Below are 18,853 nucleotides of genomic sequence, written 5' to 3' on the forward strand. Positions count from 1 at the left end.
GTTATTTGGCTTGTTGAAAGGCTTATAATTGCTGTTGTTTAAATCCAGGGTATTGTCGAAATAGCTCACTAACTTTCTATTTGCTCCAATTGTGATCCGCAGTCCATGATTTTTTAATATACATGTACATTCTTACATATGATATATAAGATATATATGAACCTCTAGAGACTATTAGACAGCTATAGAGAACAGGAAAGGGAAATACTGTAAACAACTACACTACTGTAACAGTATATAGTAATTGCTCTAACTTGTCCCTATGATCTTCAGGTGATACTGCTATTTATTGACCCAGGCAGGTCTACCACAGAACTAGCGGACTACATGCAACTAGCGATGTCAGCAAGGAGTGCAAATAATCAAAAGCATTGAAAAGCTTACTTTCTTTTTGATATCTTTTAAATACAACCAAGTTAAAAATGACAAGAAGTAGAGACATGAAAGCATTTTAAATTCATAAGCGGTTCAAAAATATTAAACGTGTTTTGAACTGTAATAAAATAGAATTTCGAAAAAACCACCATGCTCAGAAGTTCTTTGTGCCTATTTCTATAAATCTGTTTAGATCATATCTATAAATAAGCAACTCTACATGGCTTGATCTTTTAGGGCTTCACATGCATTTTTAAATATGTGTGTATACATACAGTATGTATGTATTTTTGGATTAATACGTACATACATATATGGTATATGTGTATGTGTGTATACATATATATATATATATATTAGTGTATGTATCTGTATTAATACGTTCATATATATAGATATATAGATATATATAGATATATATAAAGATATATATAGATATAAATATATATAGATATATATATATAGATATATATATACATATATATATATATATATATATATATATATATATATATATATATTTATATCTATATATATCTTTATATATATCTATATATATCTATATATCTATATATATGAACGTATTAATACAGATACATACACTAATATATATATATATATATATATGTATACACACATACACATATACCATATATGTATGTACGTATTAATCCAAAAATACATACATACTGTATGTATACACACATATTTAAAAATGCATGTGAAGCCCTAAAAGATATACTTATATATATATATATATATATATATATATATATATATATATATATATATATATATATATATATATATATATATATATATATATATATATATATATATATATAAGTATTGTAACTCAGTAAAATGATGCACTGACTACTAAAATCAATACATTGAACTTTTATTAAAGGTTGTAGTCATCTCTGTTGGCATGTGTCCCCCCACCTCTTTGATTAAGCTGGTATGCATCAGTACATTGTATCATAATACGTTACTCCCATATCTAGTTGAGCATTTAGATCTGCTAGTTGGAGAATTGGAAAAAAAAGAAAAAGCTATCCAGGAAGGGACAAGGGGAAGTAATAAGTTGAAAGAGAGAGAAAGGAAAAACATGGGAGAACAGAGAGGAGAGAGGCAAGATGTAGAAGGAAAGAAGAGTTAAGAAAGAAGAGTTGAGAGAGTGAGAGAAAGAGAGATAGAGAGAGATAGAGAGAGATAGAGAGAGATAGAGAGAGATAGAGAGAGATAGAGAGAGATAGAGAGAGATAGAGAGAGATAGAGAGAGATAGAGAGAGATAGAGAGAGATAGAGAGAGATAGAGAGAGATAGAGAGAGATAGAGAGAGATAGAGAGAGATAGAGAGAGATAGAGAGAGATAGAGAGAGAGATAGAGAGAGATAGAGAGAGATAGAGAGAGATAGAGAGAGATAGAGAGAGATAGAGAGAGATAGAGAGAGATAGAGAGAGATAGAGAGAGATAGAGAGAGATAGAGAGAGATAGAGAGAGATAGAGAGAGATAGAGAGATAGAGAGAGAGAGAAGGCGCAGAAGGAGAGAAGAGTTGAAAGAAAGAGAGAAAGACGTGAGAGAGGAAATTTGAGAGGGAGAACGGGCAAGAAAAAAGGGAGAAGTGTGGAGGAAAGAAAGGGGAGAAGTGTGGGAGGAAGAAACGAGAGAAGTGTGGGAGGAAGGAAGGAGAGAAGTGTGGGAGGAAGGAAGGAGAGAAGTGTGGAGGAAAGAAAGGGGAGAAGTGTGGGAGGAAGAAACGAGAGAAGTGTGGGAGGAAGGAAGGAGAGAAGTGTGGAGGGAAGAAAGGGGAGAAGTGTGGGAGGAAGGAAGGAGAGAAGTGTGGAGGGAAGAAAGGGGAGAAGTGTGGAGGGAAGAAAGGGGAGAAGTGTTGGAAGAAGAAAGGGGAGAAGTGTGGAGGGAAGAAAGGGGAGAAGTGTGGGAGGAAGGAAGGAGAGAAGTGTGGAGGGAAGAAAGGGGAGAAGTGTGGAGGGAAGAGAGGGGAGAAGTGTGGGAGGAAGAAAGGGGAGAAGTGTGGAGGGAAGAAAGGGGAGAAGTGTGGGAGGAAGGAAGGAGAGAAGTGTGGAGGGAAGAAAGGGGAGAAGTGTTGGAGGAAAAAAGGGGAGAAGTGTGGAGGGAAGAGAGGGGAGAAGTGTTGGAGGAAAAAAGGGGAGAAGTGTGGAGGGAAGAGAGGGGAGAAGTGTTGGAGGAAAAAAGGGGAGAAGTGTGGAGGGAAGGAAGGAGAGAAGTGTGGAGGGAAGAAAGGAGAGAAGTGTGGAGGGAAGAAAGGGGAGAAGTGTGGGAGGAAAGAAGGAGAGAAGTGTGGAGGGAAGAAAGGGGAGAAGTGTTGGAGGAAAAAAGGGGAGAAGTGTGGAGGGAAGGAAGGAGAGAAGTGTGGAGGGAAGAAAGGAGAGAAGTGTGGAGGGAAGAAAGGGGAGAAGTGTGGGAGGAAAGAAGGAGAGAAGTGTGGAGGGAAGAAAGGGGAGAAGTGTTGGAGGAAAAAAGGGGAGAAGTGTGGAGGGAAGAGAGGGGAGAAGTGTGGGAGGAAGGAAGGAGAGAAGTGTGGAGGGAAGAAAGGGGAAAAGTGTGGAGGGAAGAGAGGGGAGAAGTGTGGGAGGAAGAAAGGGGAGAAGTGTGGAGGGAAGAAAGGGGAGAAGTGTGGGAGGAAGGAAGGAGAGAAGTGTGGAGGGAAGAAAGGGGAGAAGTGTTGGAGGAAAAAAGGGGAGAAGTGTGGAGGGAAGAGAGGGGAGAAGTGTGGGAGGAAGGAAGGAGAGAAGTGTGGAGGGAAGAAAGGGGAGAAGTGTGGAGGGAAGAGAGGAGAGAAGTGTGGGAGGAAGAAAGGAGAGAAGTGTGGGAGGAAGAAAGGAGAGAAGTGTGGAGGGAAGAAAGGGGAGAAGTGTTGGAGGAAGAAAGGAGAGAAGTGTGGAGGGAAGAAAGGGGAGAAGTAAAAGGACAAAAGATAGGTTGAGAAAAAAGGTGAAGGTAATATGCAGAAGAGAAAAACATAAAAAAGAGAGTTTTTATCATAATTAAATTAAAAAACAGGAAAAGTGTAAGATTAGATTAAAATACGTAAAGATGAAAATGAGGGACGCCTTAAGAATTGTTCAATAATTGTAAAAAATACTCACAAATACTCAAAGGCTAAACTTTGCACTTAAATATGTAAGTTTACCTCGAAAAAACATATAGTTTTACTTTGAAAAAACATATAGTTTTACCTTGACAGTTGGTGGGAATGCTTGCTTCCATAACCTCTTCTTATTAGTAATTCCTTGCAATGACTCCTAGTTGATCAAGTGTTACATGCTGGATTAGGTGAACTAATGAGCTATACCGAGTAATCAGTGTTTAATCAATACGGAGAGGTCGAGGGAGACTTGTTAGTCCACTGAGTCCTGCGTGATGTCTCTCATACAGTCAATGGGTCTGTTGGCTATGTCTGTATTGACCATCAGACGGCCTTCACCTTTATGGAATGCCAAATAGCAATAAAATAAAAATTATTTCGTTGCCATGTTTGTTTTGTATGTATAACTTTTATTCGCATTGATAATCATTAACAACATGATGTTTTTCATTACGTGTCAAAAGGAAAAAATGAAAAATGGAAATTAAGAATTATTGAGTGAGTTGAACAAGAGCATTTTAATAGTTAGTAATCTAATAGTATTGTAGAGGAGTCGAGATAGGTAATTGGAGGTTGTACATGTACTAACAGAAAGTTCTTAAACTGAAGCATATGACGATGGATGTTGTATATTTGCTTCACGGAATAGAAAACAATGTTTGTCATGTGTGGAAGGATAAATACAAATATTTAGGACATAGTTTATGTAGTATCGTAGAACCTTTAACAAAAATGGGGAAACAATTAACTGTGGAATAAGGCAATATGTTTAAAGATTTTGTGATATTATGGGTGGAAGCGTGGTAAGCTGAAATACATGATCGGTAGAACCCAAATCCTAATGCAGATTTCTGCAAGAGGAATATCCTTTTCTGGGTCTACTTTGTAAGCATTTTAATGATCAGAAAGTTTGACTTGTGTTACCTTCTAGGTTGAAGAGAGTTTGCTATGTAGTTTTGCAATAAGTGGCTAACATAACAAGTAGAAGTATATGCTTTAAACAGGAACCCAGTCTTTCTCGGATGTCTAAATCTTGTACATGTAAAAGCACATTTGAATATCAGATTTAAAAGCATTCTAAATATTCAGAGCTAAACAAAAAAACTGAGAGAAGCGTGAACAACACTAATTGCTACAACAAAATTGATTTTTAACAATGGCGTTATAAAACATTGCGTTACGCTATTTTAGACGTACACGAAGGCAAGCTAAGACTGTCAATAGAGTATCTCCGGCAAACTGATCAAATTCAGGTAATGTATAAATGCTTCAATTTAGATGAACACTATAGACCAAGAAAGCAATACATTACTCTTTGAACCCCGGAGTGCAAAACAGCGATCACTACATAAGTTAAGAGTTGTCTTTTCTTGTAATAATAATACATCCACGTGTATAAAAATACTTTCAACGTTCAACTTTGATAATTCGCATTTTTAATGAATGCTTATTTTTGCATAAAAAACATATCAAAACTTTGAGTGACAGAGACTATGACAAAAGTCATTTACTTTTATTAAAAAAGACAAACATTAAACAAACACTACTTTTTAGTTTTTTTTCATAAGAATAATAAATTACAAGTGGTAGCAGATGTGACCAAGATCAGATTAAGTCATGTCAGCTAAATAGAAGACTTCGTGCCTGTGTATTGAGGAGGAGAAGCACAGCTGACTAAAATGAAAGCATACACTTATTAGAGGAATGTTAAAGAATTGTATTGGATATTATCATTGAGTATAACAGCAAATAATGTGAAGCTTTGCAGTAAGTATAGCAGATATGTTAATTACAACTATAGTTAAAACAGCTCTGGCACGTTTTATGGCCATATCTAGATACATAATTATGTGTGTGCGACTGGGTGTGGGCAACTCCTCAATTATCGAGTATAATGTCTGTTTAACTTACTGCAAGCAAAGGCTGGGTCTGTTTTTTAAGATAATTGTTATACAAATGATGACTCTGTAATCTTGGCTGGACATGTCCGAGTCTAATGGTAAAGGAACCTTAACGACTGGAGACATTCCCAGTTACAGAGAGTAATTTATGGTTGGTTGTCATTCTTGTCACAATCAGCGGCCTTTTTAAGAATTGAACTCCAACCTGTTGTTTGTAGGTTGAACATTCTAGAGCCACTAGTAAACGGCTGTATTAACAAAAATTATTTGTACAAAAACAAAAACACACGTCATACAATATAATTACTACATACAAGTTTAGATAGTTAAACACAAATGTAAGTTGATTTTTCTCTATAACTTTCTATAAGTACAGAGAAACCACATGTGTTAGCTCTATAACTCTCTATAAGTACAGAGAAACCCCATGCCTTTGCTCTATAACTCTCTATAAGTACAGAGAAACCACATGTGTTAGCTCTATAACTCTCTATAAGTACAGAGAAACCACATGCCTTTGCTCTATAACTCTCTATAAGTACAGAGAAACCACACGTGTTAGCTCTATAACTCTCTATAAGTACAGAGAAACCCCATGCCTTTGCTCTATAACTCTCTATAAGTACAGAGAAACCACATGTGTTAACTTTATAACTCTTTATAAGTACAGAGAAACCACATGTGTTAGCTTTATAACTCTCTATAAGTACAGAGAAACCACATGTGTTAGCTTTATAACTCTCTATAAGTACAGAGAAACCACATGAGTTAGCTTTATAACTCTCTATAAGTACAGAGAAACCACACGTGTTAGCTCTATAACTCTCTATAAGTACAGAGAAACCCCATGCCTTTGCTCTATAACTCTCTATAAGTACAGAGAAACCACATGTGTTAACTTTATAACTCTTTATAAGTACAGAGAAACCACATGTGTTAGCTTTATAACTCTCTATAAGTACAGAGAAACCACATGTGTTAGCTTTATAACTCTCTATAAGTACAGAGAAACCACATGAGTTAGCTTTATAACTCTCTATAAGTACAGAGAAACCACATGTGTTAACTTTATAACTCTTTATAAGTACAGAGAAACCACATGTGTTAGCTTTATAACTCTCTATAAGTACAGAGAAACCACATGTGTTAGCTTTATAACTCTCTATAAGTACAGAGAAACCACATGAGTTAGCTTTATAACTCTCTATAAGTACAGAGAAACCACATGTGTTAGCTCTATAACTCTCTATAAGTACAGAGAAACCCCATGCATTTGCTCTATAACTCTATTTAAGAAAACACACATGTACAAGTATAATTGATCTAACATCATTTCTTAGATACTTAACCGTAATAGGAAGTCATTTGCACAGACGATGCACGCCACAGGGAAAAAGTAATACGCAAGGAAATGGATAAACAAAAAGCCAACTACAATAGTTGATGATCGCTACAACTAAACAGTGACCATATTAGAACCAAAGGGAGATATACTCGATAGATATGAACAATCCAACTTTGTACAAACATATTCTTGTGCAACAAAGTTGCTTATAGTGTAGAGTGTATCAGCTCATCAAAACATCAGTCTTGTTGCATACCAGAAACTACAACAATCGGAATTGTCTACTCTCCGACTACCAGCTTTCAACCAGGTATACAGATCAGATTAGGCAAGAAATACTGATGAAAGCCGTCAACAACAGAATGTCTCATCATCTCAAGAGAAATTAATAGTTAGAAACAAATCAGTGGTTGACTCTAGAATATGGCTGTGATGAACAAGACTATAGAGTTAGTCCATCTTTCAGCACTTTACAGTACTTTAGGTCATAGGAAACAATGTGAAGAAAATCTGGTAGACTCCTTCAGCACGCACCACACTAATCTCATATTCACTGCACAGTGGTGGCCAGTGGTAGTTGAATATAAAGATATGTGTTTGTATGAAGTAGACATATAGAGAAGAGAAGACATATGCTCTGTTTCCTGCTTGCATTGCTTCTACTTTTGTAGTTGTCCCGCCAGAGCAAGCTCCGCCCATTTTTACCTGGTGTCTAGCCCAACCATGTCAAGTCGAGCCGATTCGAGAGCTGACCCAAACACAGGGTCGGCTGGCTCCCATCACAACAAGAACAGATGATCATATACATGTACATCTGTAGACAAGAACATTTACGTTACTAACATATAGCTCTACTGACAGTCTGACTGGCCTTCTCACCACCCAATAGCACAATAACCCGATGCGGTGCGTAAGGACTGTTTATAGATTACTGCAATGAAGCTGTAGATGAAAAGGGTGAATTGAAAAGGCGGGTTGAAGGAGTGGATTGAAGAGGTAGATTAATGGGGTAGATTGAATCGGTGGATTGAAGGAGTGGATTAGAGGAGTGAACTGAAGCGGTGGATTGAAGGGGTAGATTGAAGGAGTGTGATGCGTTGATAGTTTGGTCAATTTACTTATTGTCACCAGTTATAAAAATAACATTCTGTTAGAGATAATATCTTATAATTATTGTCCTACATTTAGCATGCTTGGAACTTCACCAAAGGGTAACCAGTTGAGGAAAAACAATGCACTTCCTTAGTTTGTTGCCTGCTACTTTCAGAGTTGTTCAGGAAATTGCTAACAGTTTTAAAGTTGTTTGCTCTATGCAACCGCTTTCAAGATTGACTGGTGCTTGAACCTAGGACATGTCTCCAGTCATTAAAGTGCCCTTGCCAATAGACTCAGACATGTCCACCCAAAATCACAGAGTCATCGTTTGTGCTCCTAAAACATGCACAGCCTCTTCTTGTGGTGAGCTGAGCAGACATGTTTGATCTGTGAGGGATCACTTACACACCTAGTCAGAGCACTCTATATTGAGAATTGTCTCTAAAACCTTCGCCTATTGTTGTGACGCAACTCAAGTTTACATGTATACTTCAATACCGTAGCCTAACTCATATAGTCACTCTTCCACTGCCATTTTTGAAGGGAGCTTCCAAATAGCGGACAAGCAAGTTATTGGAAGACAATTTTGGAAATTTTGTTTTATTATAGAATCTTCCATCAGGGGAAAACTAATTCTTTATTAGCCATTTGCTGTCAACGGTCCCTTTACCCAGTGCTTATACTTTTGAAGTAATATTCACAATGCAAGACAACTCTTGAGCCATATGCTGACTGTTTTGAAGTAATATTCACAATGCAAGACAACTCTTGAGCCATATGCTGACTGTTTTGAAGTAATATTCACAATGCAAGACAACTCTTGAGCCATATGCTGACTGTTTTGAAGTAATATTCACAATGCAAGACAACTCTTGAGCCATATGCTGACTGTTTTGAAGTAATATTCACAATGCAAGACAACTCTTGAGCCATATGCTGACTGTTTTGAAGTAATATTCACAATGCAAGACAACTCTTGAGCCATATGCTGACTGTTTTGAAGTAATATTCACAATGCAAGACAACTCTTGAGCCATATGCTGACTGTTTTGAAGTAATATTCACAATGCAAGACAACTCTTGAGCCATATGCTGACTGTTTTGAAGTAATATTCACAATGCAAGACAACTCTTGAGCCATATGCTGACTGTTTTGAAGTAATATTCACAATGCAAGACAACTCTTGAGCCATATGCTGACTGTTTTGAAGTAATATTCACAATGCAAGACAACTCTTGAGCCATATGCTGACTGTTTTGAAGTAATATTCACAATGCAAGACAACTCTTGAGCCATATGCTGACTGTTTTGAAGTAATATTCACAATGCAAGACAACTCTTGAGCCATATGCTGACTGTTTTGAAGTAATATTCACAATGCAAGACAACTCTTGAGCCATATGCTGACTGTTTTGAAGTAATATTCACAATGCAAGACAACTCTTGAGCCATATGCTGACTGTTTTGAAGTAATATTCACAATGCAAGACAACTCTTGAGCCATATGCTGACTGTTTTGAAGTAATATTCACAATGCAAGACAACTCTTGAGCCATATGCTGACTGTTTTGAAGTAATATTCACAATGCAAGACAACTCTTGAGCCATATGCTGACTGTTTTGAAGTAATATTCACAATGCAAGACAACTCTTGAGCCATATGCTGACTGTTTTGAAGTAATATTCACAATGCAAGACAACTCTTGAGCCATATGCTGACTGTTTTGAAGTAATATTCACAATGCAAGACAACTCTTGAGCCATATGCTGACTGTTTTGAAGTAATATTCACAATGCAAGACAACTCTTGAGCCATATGCTGACTGTTTTGAAGTAATATTCACAATGCAAGACAACTCTTGAGCCATATGCTGACTGTTTTGAAGTAATATTCACAATGCAAGACAACTCTTGAGCCATATGCTGACTGTTTTGAAGTAATATTCACAATGCAAGACAACTCTTGAGCCATATGCTGACTGTTTTGAAGTAATATTCACAATGCAAGACAACTCTTGAGCCATATGCTGACTGTTTTGAAGTAATATTCACAATGCAAGACAACTCTTGAGCCATATGCTGACTGTTTTGAAGTAATATTCACAATGCAAGACAACTCTTGAGCCATATGCTGACTGTTTTGAAGTAATATTCACAATGCAAGACAACTCTTGAGCCATATGCTGACTGTTTTGAAGTAATATTCACAATGCAAGACAACTCTTGAGCCATATGCTGACTGTTTTGAAGTAATATTCACAATGCAAGACAACTCTTGAGCCATATGCTGACTGTTTTGAAGTAATATTCACAATGCAAGACAACTCTTGAGCCATATGCTGACTGTTTTGAAGTAATATTCACAATGCAAGACAACTCTTGAGCCATATGCTGACTGTTTTGAAGTAATATTCACAATGCAAGACAACTCTTGAGCCATATGCTGACTGTTTTGAAGTAATATTCACAATGCAAGACAACTCTTGAGCCATATGCTGACTGTTTTGAAGTAATATTCACAATGCAAGACAACTCTTGAGCCATATGCTGACTGTTTTGAAGTAATATTCACAATGCAAGACAACTCTTGAGCCATATGCTGACTGTTTTGAAGTAATATTCACAATGCAAGACAACTCTTGAGCCATATGCTGACTGTTTTGAAGTAATATTCACAATGCAAGACAACTCTTGAGCCATATGCTGACTGTTTTGAAGTAATATTCACAATGCAAGACAACTCTTGAGCCATATGCTGACTGTTTTGAAGTAATATTCACAATGCAAGACAACTCTTGAGCCATATGCTGACTGTTTTGAAGTAATATTCACAATGCAAGACAACTCTTGAGCCATATGCTGACTGTTTTGAAGTAATATTCACAATGCAAGACAACTCTTGAGCCATATGCTGACTGTTTTGAAGTAATATTCACAATGCAAGACAACTCTTGAGCCATATGCTGACTGTTTTGAAGTAATATTCACAATGCAAGACAACTCTTGAGCCATATGCTGACTGTTTTGAAGTAATATTCACAATGCAAGACAACTCTTGAGCCATATGCTGACTGTTTTGAAGTAATATTCACAATGCAAGACAACTCTTGAGCCATATGCTGACTGTTTTGAAGTAATATTCACAATGCAAGACAACTCTTGAGCCATATGCTGACTGTTTTGAAGTAATATTCACAATGCAAGACAACTCTTGAGCCATATGCTGACTGTTTTGAAGTAATATTCACAATGCAAGACAACTCTTGAGCCATATGCTGACTGTTTTGAAGTAATATTCACAATGCAAGACAACTCTTGAGCCATATGCTGACTGTTCATCTTGTGGTGGAAACCAGCCTGGCACTAGCACTGAGGCACTAAGAGGTCAATAACTAGTTGCGTGCACATCAGCTGAGCATATGGAGAATAGAAATAATCAGCTCGGCTAACAAGAAGAAGTCCACACGGCTAGGACCATCTCGGTTGTTAAGTGCAAAGTCGGCTCGGCTATTGTAGCTATAGTCCACTCAACCGATCCAGGCCACATTATCTACTATGTAAACGGCAATCGTTGTCTGTGTGATTGTGTGTCCGCCTTATAGAGTACCATACTTTTCGCACTATTAGCCGCTACTAGGTATCTAGGGCACATTAACGGGAATCTCTGGTTAGTGCGCTTCTATACATAACCTACTCATCGTTTGCCGTTTTCACACAAAAATGACGTAATAATTACAACTCTATGGCTTTCTTTTAGCTTTATGACACGCGATGCTTTTTTGTCCTCGGCGTATTAGGGCTAATTTGTTATCGGCAAAACGATATCGACAATAGACTCTCTCGATATTAGAATTTGTCGAATAAATTTTATTAACTCTATGAAACACGATGCCGTTTTTGTGAACCTCTATTTCTGGCTTTTCTTAAGGTTCAATTGCGAAATTGCTGTTAAGGTCACTACTTTTCAAGCGGACAATCGTATGATCTCGAGTAGGAATAGCTTCTAAACTCTCTCACCTTCGATCAGACAAAGACACTACAATATTTTATTTTTACATAACATATCGTTGTGCCAGTATCGTCGTATTCAGAGTTTTGATGGATAGCTGTTGGTGGAACTGTAACTTTTTTATACGCACACTTCTATGCAAGAATTGTTATTATTAATCTCGCATATTCACGAACTTTATTGTGTTTTCTCAGTTCGTATTAATTGTATCATTACCGAATCATCTCATATTGTAATCGTAGCAAAACCAACTTAATTTAGCCATTACTTGCTAATTATTTCACATTTACATTTAAACACTTTTATAGTCGTTTTATTTTGTTTCCTAATTTATATTGTATTAGCTTACACAGATGTATTAGCTGTATTTAGATGTATTAGCTTACACATCTTTCCTTTTAAACCTCACCAATTAGTTTTTTGTAGTTAATTTCACATTTTACAGCAAACATCTGTAAGATTACTGTAAGATTTATCGTGTAAGATTGCAAGTATCAATTATTCTCCACTCTCTTATATTTACATACATTTACATACTTTGAGAAATATATATATATATAGATATATAAATTTAAATTATCTTATTACATTTATAAACTTCTTATGACTTTTGAAGTTTATAATATAAGTTTTTTAAAGTTTATTCCATCGTTGTTATTATTTCAACTTGCATTCTTTTAAACATAAATTGATTATCGTGTTTGAAGTTAAAACATTATTCATTTTCCTATCACTGTTATTATTACTTGATTAGTTTCCAATCTTTATTATTAATATTATTCTTTTATTCAACTATTTTTGGCAGACATTTTAATAAAATTTCAACTACAAAATCCTATGATATTCTGTCATTTTTTAGTATCGTCGTATTCAAAGAATTGATGGATAGTTTCTGGTGGGACAGTAACCTTTTTATACCCACACACTTTTATGCAAGAATTGCTACTATTAATTCAACATATTCACTAATTTTATTTTGTTTTCTCAGTTTGCATTAATTGTATCATTACTGTATAATCTTTTATTGTAATTTTTGCAAAACCGACTTAATTTAGCTATTACTTGCTAATTATTTGAAATTTACATCTAATCCCTTTTACAATTGTTTTATTTTTTTTAATTTATTAGACTGGCAGAAAACCTTATCCTCGTGATATGAAGTTTGAAAGTTACAGTTGTTTGACAAAGTTTGATAAACTTTACAGTTGTTTTTATTTTCTCTTGAATTATTTCAGCTACACAAAACACTTTTCTCATTATATGTAGTTTGAAAGTTAGAATGGCAAATGTTGTTATATATGTTAAATACAAATAGATTTTCTGTGCAAAGACCTTTTTATTACCCGGATACAAGTACAGCTTATGGTGTAAAATGTTGAAAAAAATACTTTACCGAAGTTGTTTTCTCGCCTTGAAACGGATTAAAATTTGCATTATTTTATTTTAATGGGAAAAATTGTTTCGGATCTCGAACTTCTGGAACTGATTATGTTCGAGAACTGAGGTTCCACTATACGTTATCAAAAGATATAGGTCGCTGAAAGTTATGAAATTTTAAATTTACATCGGTTTAAAAATCTTTACAGTTGTTTTATTTATTTTTAAATCAGTTGTCCTGCACAAAACCTTTTCCTCATGATATGAAGTTTGAAAGTTGTAATTGTTTGAAAAAGTTTGAAAACCTTTACAGTTGTTTTATTTTATCTCTTAATTTATTTCAACTACACAAAACACTTCTTTCATGATATGTAGTTTGAAAGTTAGAATGGCAAATGTTGTTATATGTTAAATACAAATCAATTTTGTGTGCAAAGACTTTTTTACTACCCTGGCAACGCCGGGTAGCACAGCTAGGCTTGGGGCCGTGGCGTCACTCGGGGATGCGCGGGAGACTTTTTTCGCCCCAAGTACAGCAAGAGTCTTCAGGTGCGGCTTTCCGGATGAATGAGATGGCGAGTGCGAGGCGATTGATTACAAAGCAATTGAGTGCTAGGCGATTGATTGCGAGTGCAAGGCGATTGGTTGCGAGACGATTGGTTGCGAGTGCAAGGTGATTGATTGCAAGGCAAGCGCGAGGTGATTGATTGCAAGGCGAGTGCGAGGCGATTGATTGCGAGGCGATTGATTGCGAGGAGAGTGCAAGGCGATTGATTGTGAGGCGAGTGCGGGCCGATTGATTGCGAGGCGGATGCGGGCCGATTGATTGCAAGGCGGGTGCGGGCCGATTGATTGCAAGGCGATTGATTGCGAGTGCGAAGCGATTGATTGCGAGGTGAGTGCAAGAGCGCAATTATCAACTGCTCGGCGGGTAAAGACTGGTCAGCCGAGGCGGGGGCTCAGCGTCTAAAGTGCGCGATCGTCAACTGCAAATATAGATGGGTATGAACGGATGCACGAAGCTAGACACATGAATCTAGAATATTTGCTAGATTTTACACACATCTAGCTGTAAGACACATTGCAGATTTCCATTGTTTTCTCCAACATTGACATGTATATGTGCATGCATACTATGGTCAAGACAACAATTTCAGTAGACTGTTTATTTGGAGTTGTTTTACAGTATGAAAGACGGCTCTCAATAAATCTTATGCTGCATGTGAATCTGTTCCTGTAGGCGGGCAATGCAGCTAGTAACTTATATTCTGAAGCCAAATCACCTACACAAGGCAAGCCAGGCGTCAAGGAGGCGGAGCTTATCGCGTTATATAAGCGGCCCAGAGAAGCCAAGGAAGGCAGAGATCCCTGGCAGTTTCTTGCATGCTGTTCAGTGTATGCACGCACACTGATTTGCTCAATTTCTCATATATATTTTTAAATATACATTAATTTCTTATTGCCTTGCACTCACTAGTTTTGCTTCTTATGAAGCAGTTGAGAGAACGCAGTGGTTTCCTTTACAATCTCTTGCACATGTACTCCATGAGAGTCTGAAATGAAGGTCATATTGTAAAGAAAATTGCTGGTTTACCTTTACATGCGAATGTCTTTTCTGAAACTTGCATGCCAGTAAAATGCAAATTTGGAGCCTCAGTGCAACCAGTAGTTGGCACTTTTCCTGCTGTACCGGCTTCTTAGGACAGCACCGGGGCACATGAGCCCCACAGCCCCAGCAGTGTAGAGGATTTGGCTCCTTCCTCTCTAGAGTCTGTTTCCTCTTCTGCTGCAACTGCTGCAGCTGTAAGCTGCCAACTATTGCTGCTGTTGGGTCAGTTGCTGCACGAGCCAAGCTAACTGACCAACAGTCTGGTTCTGTACCACGGTTGCCTGCTTCTTTGTGGTTTCCTTTACGGTCTGTATGTCAGTCGCATTCCTTTACTCAGACTTAACCTGCAAGAACACTGTTCTCATGCACAGTCTCTGTGAAAGTGGCTGGGGGCATAACCAGCAGATGTCGCTGGTGCTTTTCGGCCATGTCAGTCCTATAGAGGTCCGGCAGGTCACCCTATGCCACCCAGACCAGCCTTCCTACTCGGCAAAGGTGCTTTTGAAGAGAGGTGGCTGCGGTCTGCCTTAGGGTGCTCAGCTTGTTATGAGCCTGCCTGGGTGAGATGCCATACTGGGTGCGAAGCTTGTCGAAGACGGCCCCCATGCGGTCGGATTGTCCTCAGTCCTTGGCCTGTTCTTTTAAAGTCTTTCAGAGGTGTACAGGCTGACCTCCTCATTTCAGCGATTAGCTCTAGCTACCTCCTGGAACTGGCTGATGAAGTACTATACATCCCCTGTCATTGAGTTTTGAGGTGCCTTGTCCCTTTTTATATTTTTAGTGGTTGCTTGGGTGCCGCCTCTTTTCCTTTGTTCTTTTACATGGGCGCTCTCCCGGTGTCTCGATCTCCTCTCTTGTTCCCCCAGTCTCTTAGTCTTCTCTCTCGGTCCCTTGGTTAGGTTTTGGTAGCCCAAGCTCCTCCTAGTGGCTGGACCTGTCTCGGTTCCTTGCAGGCTCAGTTCAGCGACCGTGGTGGCTAGGAAGTGTATCATTATTATGGCCTCACCAGTACGCTATGCCAATGCAATATCTGTCAAGTAGACTTGAAACTAAGAATTATATTTAGTCAGTAACTATATTTATTTCGGCAGTAATCACATTGATTTGTAGGTTATTGAAACAAAAACATTAAGCGTAAACTAATATTCTAAAAATAAATTATGGGTTTTACTAAAACTATGTAATTGTTAGACTGTCTAAAATCCTGCATACAGAATCTTATGGCGTTCATGATCCTAGACCCAGAATCTTCAGTTAATCTTATTTGAATATTGTTGGTAGATTATAACTCTTGCTATAGCTATAATGCTCTTGCTTAGCTATATATGTTTAGTCATGTTTAAATTTTACTTGCAATTCATTATGATAAATCCTTGAAACTCATGCATAAATTTGTCGTTAATCATCTTAAAATATCGTGGTTTGGCTTTAAAATATAAGTCAAACATTAACATTTATTGTCAATGTTTATCCGTTACAAGCATTGTGCTGAATACAGTTTTCAGATCAGTATTGCAATAACTGCTATCTTTCGCTGTAAAATAAAAAACCTAAAAGCAAAAGTATTTTTGCTGAGCATAACTGCATTCTACTTTAAATACCAGCTTTAGTTTATATATCTAATTTCAAAAAGGCTCAAAATCTGAGTTTTATATATATATATATATATAAAAATATATATACATGTATATATATATATTTTTTTTTATTAGGCCGTGCATAATAATTTTTATAGAAAAAATGTTTTACATATGGTGCAACAAAAAAAAGAAAAAATCATTGACTAAAAAGGTATCGCCAAGTGATGTCATAAATATTCCATGTATATTTTATGTTAGTTGCCTCACATTTCTAAAACAAAAACACCCCATGAGTTCATTTAGCCACCTTTCTAAATCAACTCTACCTGGATGGGGTTATTGCTAGGTTACATTCAACTCATCGGGTACACTTGGATTATAATGATTGCATTGAGACTAAAGAATCTGGGTGTCAAAAGGAAAGGCCTAAGGAGGAGTCTTTCCTAGTTGTTTTTGATAACGTTACTCTTGTCGATAAAGGAAAAGTGAACTCTTGTCCGTATTTATTCATCTCTTTACCTACCTGCTTATCTCTGTAGCGAGAATAACAGTTGGAGTAGAGACATTTTATATTAGACACATATAGGTTTCTGACTGTACCGCTGATATACATGACCTGGGCTAGGCAACAAAGATTATGAGCTGATTCAGCTTGTGATTGCAATTTGGAGAAATGCAAGTTAAAAAATTGATGATTGCCAAACATCTTGTTTGTCTCCATTGTTACCTTATTAGCAACAGCTCATCCGCTAGTTGCTTCACTTACATTGATTATGTTTCTATGACACAATGATGAAAATTTGGAGTTGTGCGCACGTTGAGTTACTGTGCAGTAAGTGTTTCAAAGGACATTTGCATGTTGCAGATCTGTCAGGGAATTTGTGAATTAAAATGGAATAGTTTGCAAAACTTGTTTTTGCCAGAGCCGTATAGCTTCTGAGTCCTACGGTAAAAACCAGAAACAACAAACGCTGGTTTCCAAACAAACCCGATTGACATACTGATCTCTAATGGAATATTCATACCTCGCTCTCAACACCTCACTTTTTTGCATTTACTTAATTTTTTTAGAAAACAATTATCGATAGCTTCTTATAGAGAATTTTTTTTTTCAAATGGTCTATAATACAACAATCAATTTCAGAGTGACTGCCAATGGGAGTAATTTTTTCTGGTTAGAGTTGCGGTCTCCATTATAACTTATATAAAAAATAGTGGGCGTGGCCTGTTTGTTTAGATCCAAGTGAGCTCCTATATACGCTTCCGTTAGTCGTGGGACTCTATGAAGCTATATGGCTCTGGTTCTTGCGCATCACTCGCAAGGTCTGTTTCCATCTTTTGCAAACATGAAACATTCAGTAAAGGTTTGCGCATAACAAAAAATGCTTGACTTAAAAATTTTTGCTGCTTCCATATTTTTGTCTGTTTGTCCGAAGCCATTTTTGGAGCTTCAAAAAAGTTAGCACTGAGTAGGATTGGAACTCGTGACTTTCAGCACGGTAGTTTGACAGCCAAACAACAGCGCCTATAAAACCTTTCTGGCATTCTCGAATAATTGTAAATACTGTACGGTTAATATATCTGACAGTCTCTCACAGCAGACGGGATGGCCACTTTGCTGGTCTTTACTATAATAAGAGCCGTTTCTGGCTTTCCATTTGTCTGTCTGTCGGAAGTCACGGTTGGAGTTTGAAAAAAAGATTGCATCCTAGAGGATTCAAACTCCTGATTTTCAGCATGGTAGGTCAACACACTAACAACTACACTAATCACACTAAGATTCTAGAATAATTGTACGAACAGTTATTACACCTGAGGATCTCTCACGGCACACAAAACTGCTAGGGTACTAAACTGCTACTGCACTAATAAATAATAATAACATCTCGTCCATAGCAATAAATTTAGCTTGTTTTTTGATATGCTAAAGATTTCTGATTAAAGGCTAGCATACAAGAGGGGCAATTCAGTAGATTTTTGGCATCTCCAAGAATTGGGTAACCATAAATACTTGCACATTCTAAAATATGCTAATATTTGCGCATTCATTTGCTATTGCTCAAGCACAATGGCCCTGTTATGGTTGGTTTGGCTGGAGCATGTACCGTGTTATTCGCAAGGGGTTACATACTGGGTCATATGATTCATGCCAAACTTCTGTCAGGACACGGATACAACACACGTTACAAAAGATAAAAGATGTGGGACTCATGAGGCAGACACACCATGGTTGTGCGCAGTAACTGTAATAACTGGAGCAGTATTCACCCAACGTTCCTAGAATTGATGCGTTATTCGTGTGCTACACAAAGCGTACTCTCGGCGTTACCTTCAGCTCTTTGATCACCGCCAATTTTTCTTCCATGATTCTGAATGTAGAGTGCAATCTAGTATTTGTAATATTTTTATAAACTCATACAGAACA

General features: G+C 37.2%; 1 protein-coding gene across 1 annotated transcript; it reads left to right on the forward strand.

The window, feature by feature from the left end:
- Positions 1 to 1,486: 1,486 nt before the first annotated feature.
- LOC137400772 (axoneme-associated protein mst101(1)-like) lies at positions 1,487 to 7,555 on the forward strand. The gene is made up of 3 exons (XM_068087109.1): positions 1,487 to 1,516; positions 1,977 to 3,325; positions 7,429 to 7,555. The coding sequence occupies exons 1-3, from the start codon at positions 1,487 to 1,489 to the stop codon at positions 7,553 to 7,555; spliced, it is 1,506 nt and encodes a 501-aa protein (XP_067943210.1).
- Positions 7,556 to 18,853: the final 11,298 nt, after the last annotated feature.

The sequence above is a fragment of the Watersipora subatra genome, chromosome 7, assembly GCF_963576615.1.
Source record: "Watersipora subatra chromosome 7, tzWatSuba1.1, whole genome shotgun sequence".
Classification (NCBI taxonomy): domain Eukaryota; kingdom Metazoa; phylum Bryozoa; class Gymnolaemata; order Cheilostomatida; family Watersiporidae; genus Watersipora; species Watersipora subatra.

Bases quoted from the DNA above. Each gene is read 5' to 3' on its own strand.
- LOC137400772 (XM_068087109.1), top strand. From the start codon at position 1,487: ATGGGAGAACAGAGAGGAGAGAGGCAAGAT. The intron at 1,517-1,976 runs GTAGAAGGAAAG...AGGAAATTTGAG, and splicing joins AGAGAGGAGAGAGGCAAGAT to AGGGAGAACGGGCAAGAAAA. The intron at 3,326-7,428 runs GTAAAAGGACAA...CTACTTTTGTAG, and splicing joins GGAGGGAAGAAAGGGGAGAA to TTGTCCCGCCAGAGCAAGCT.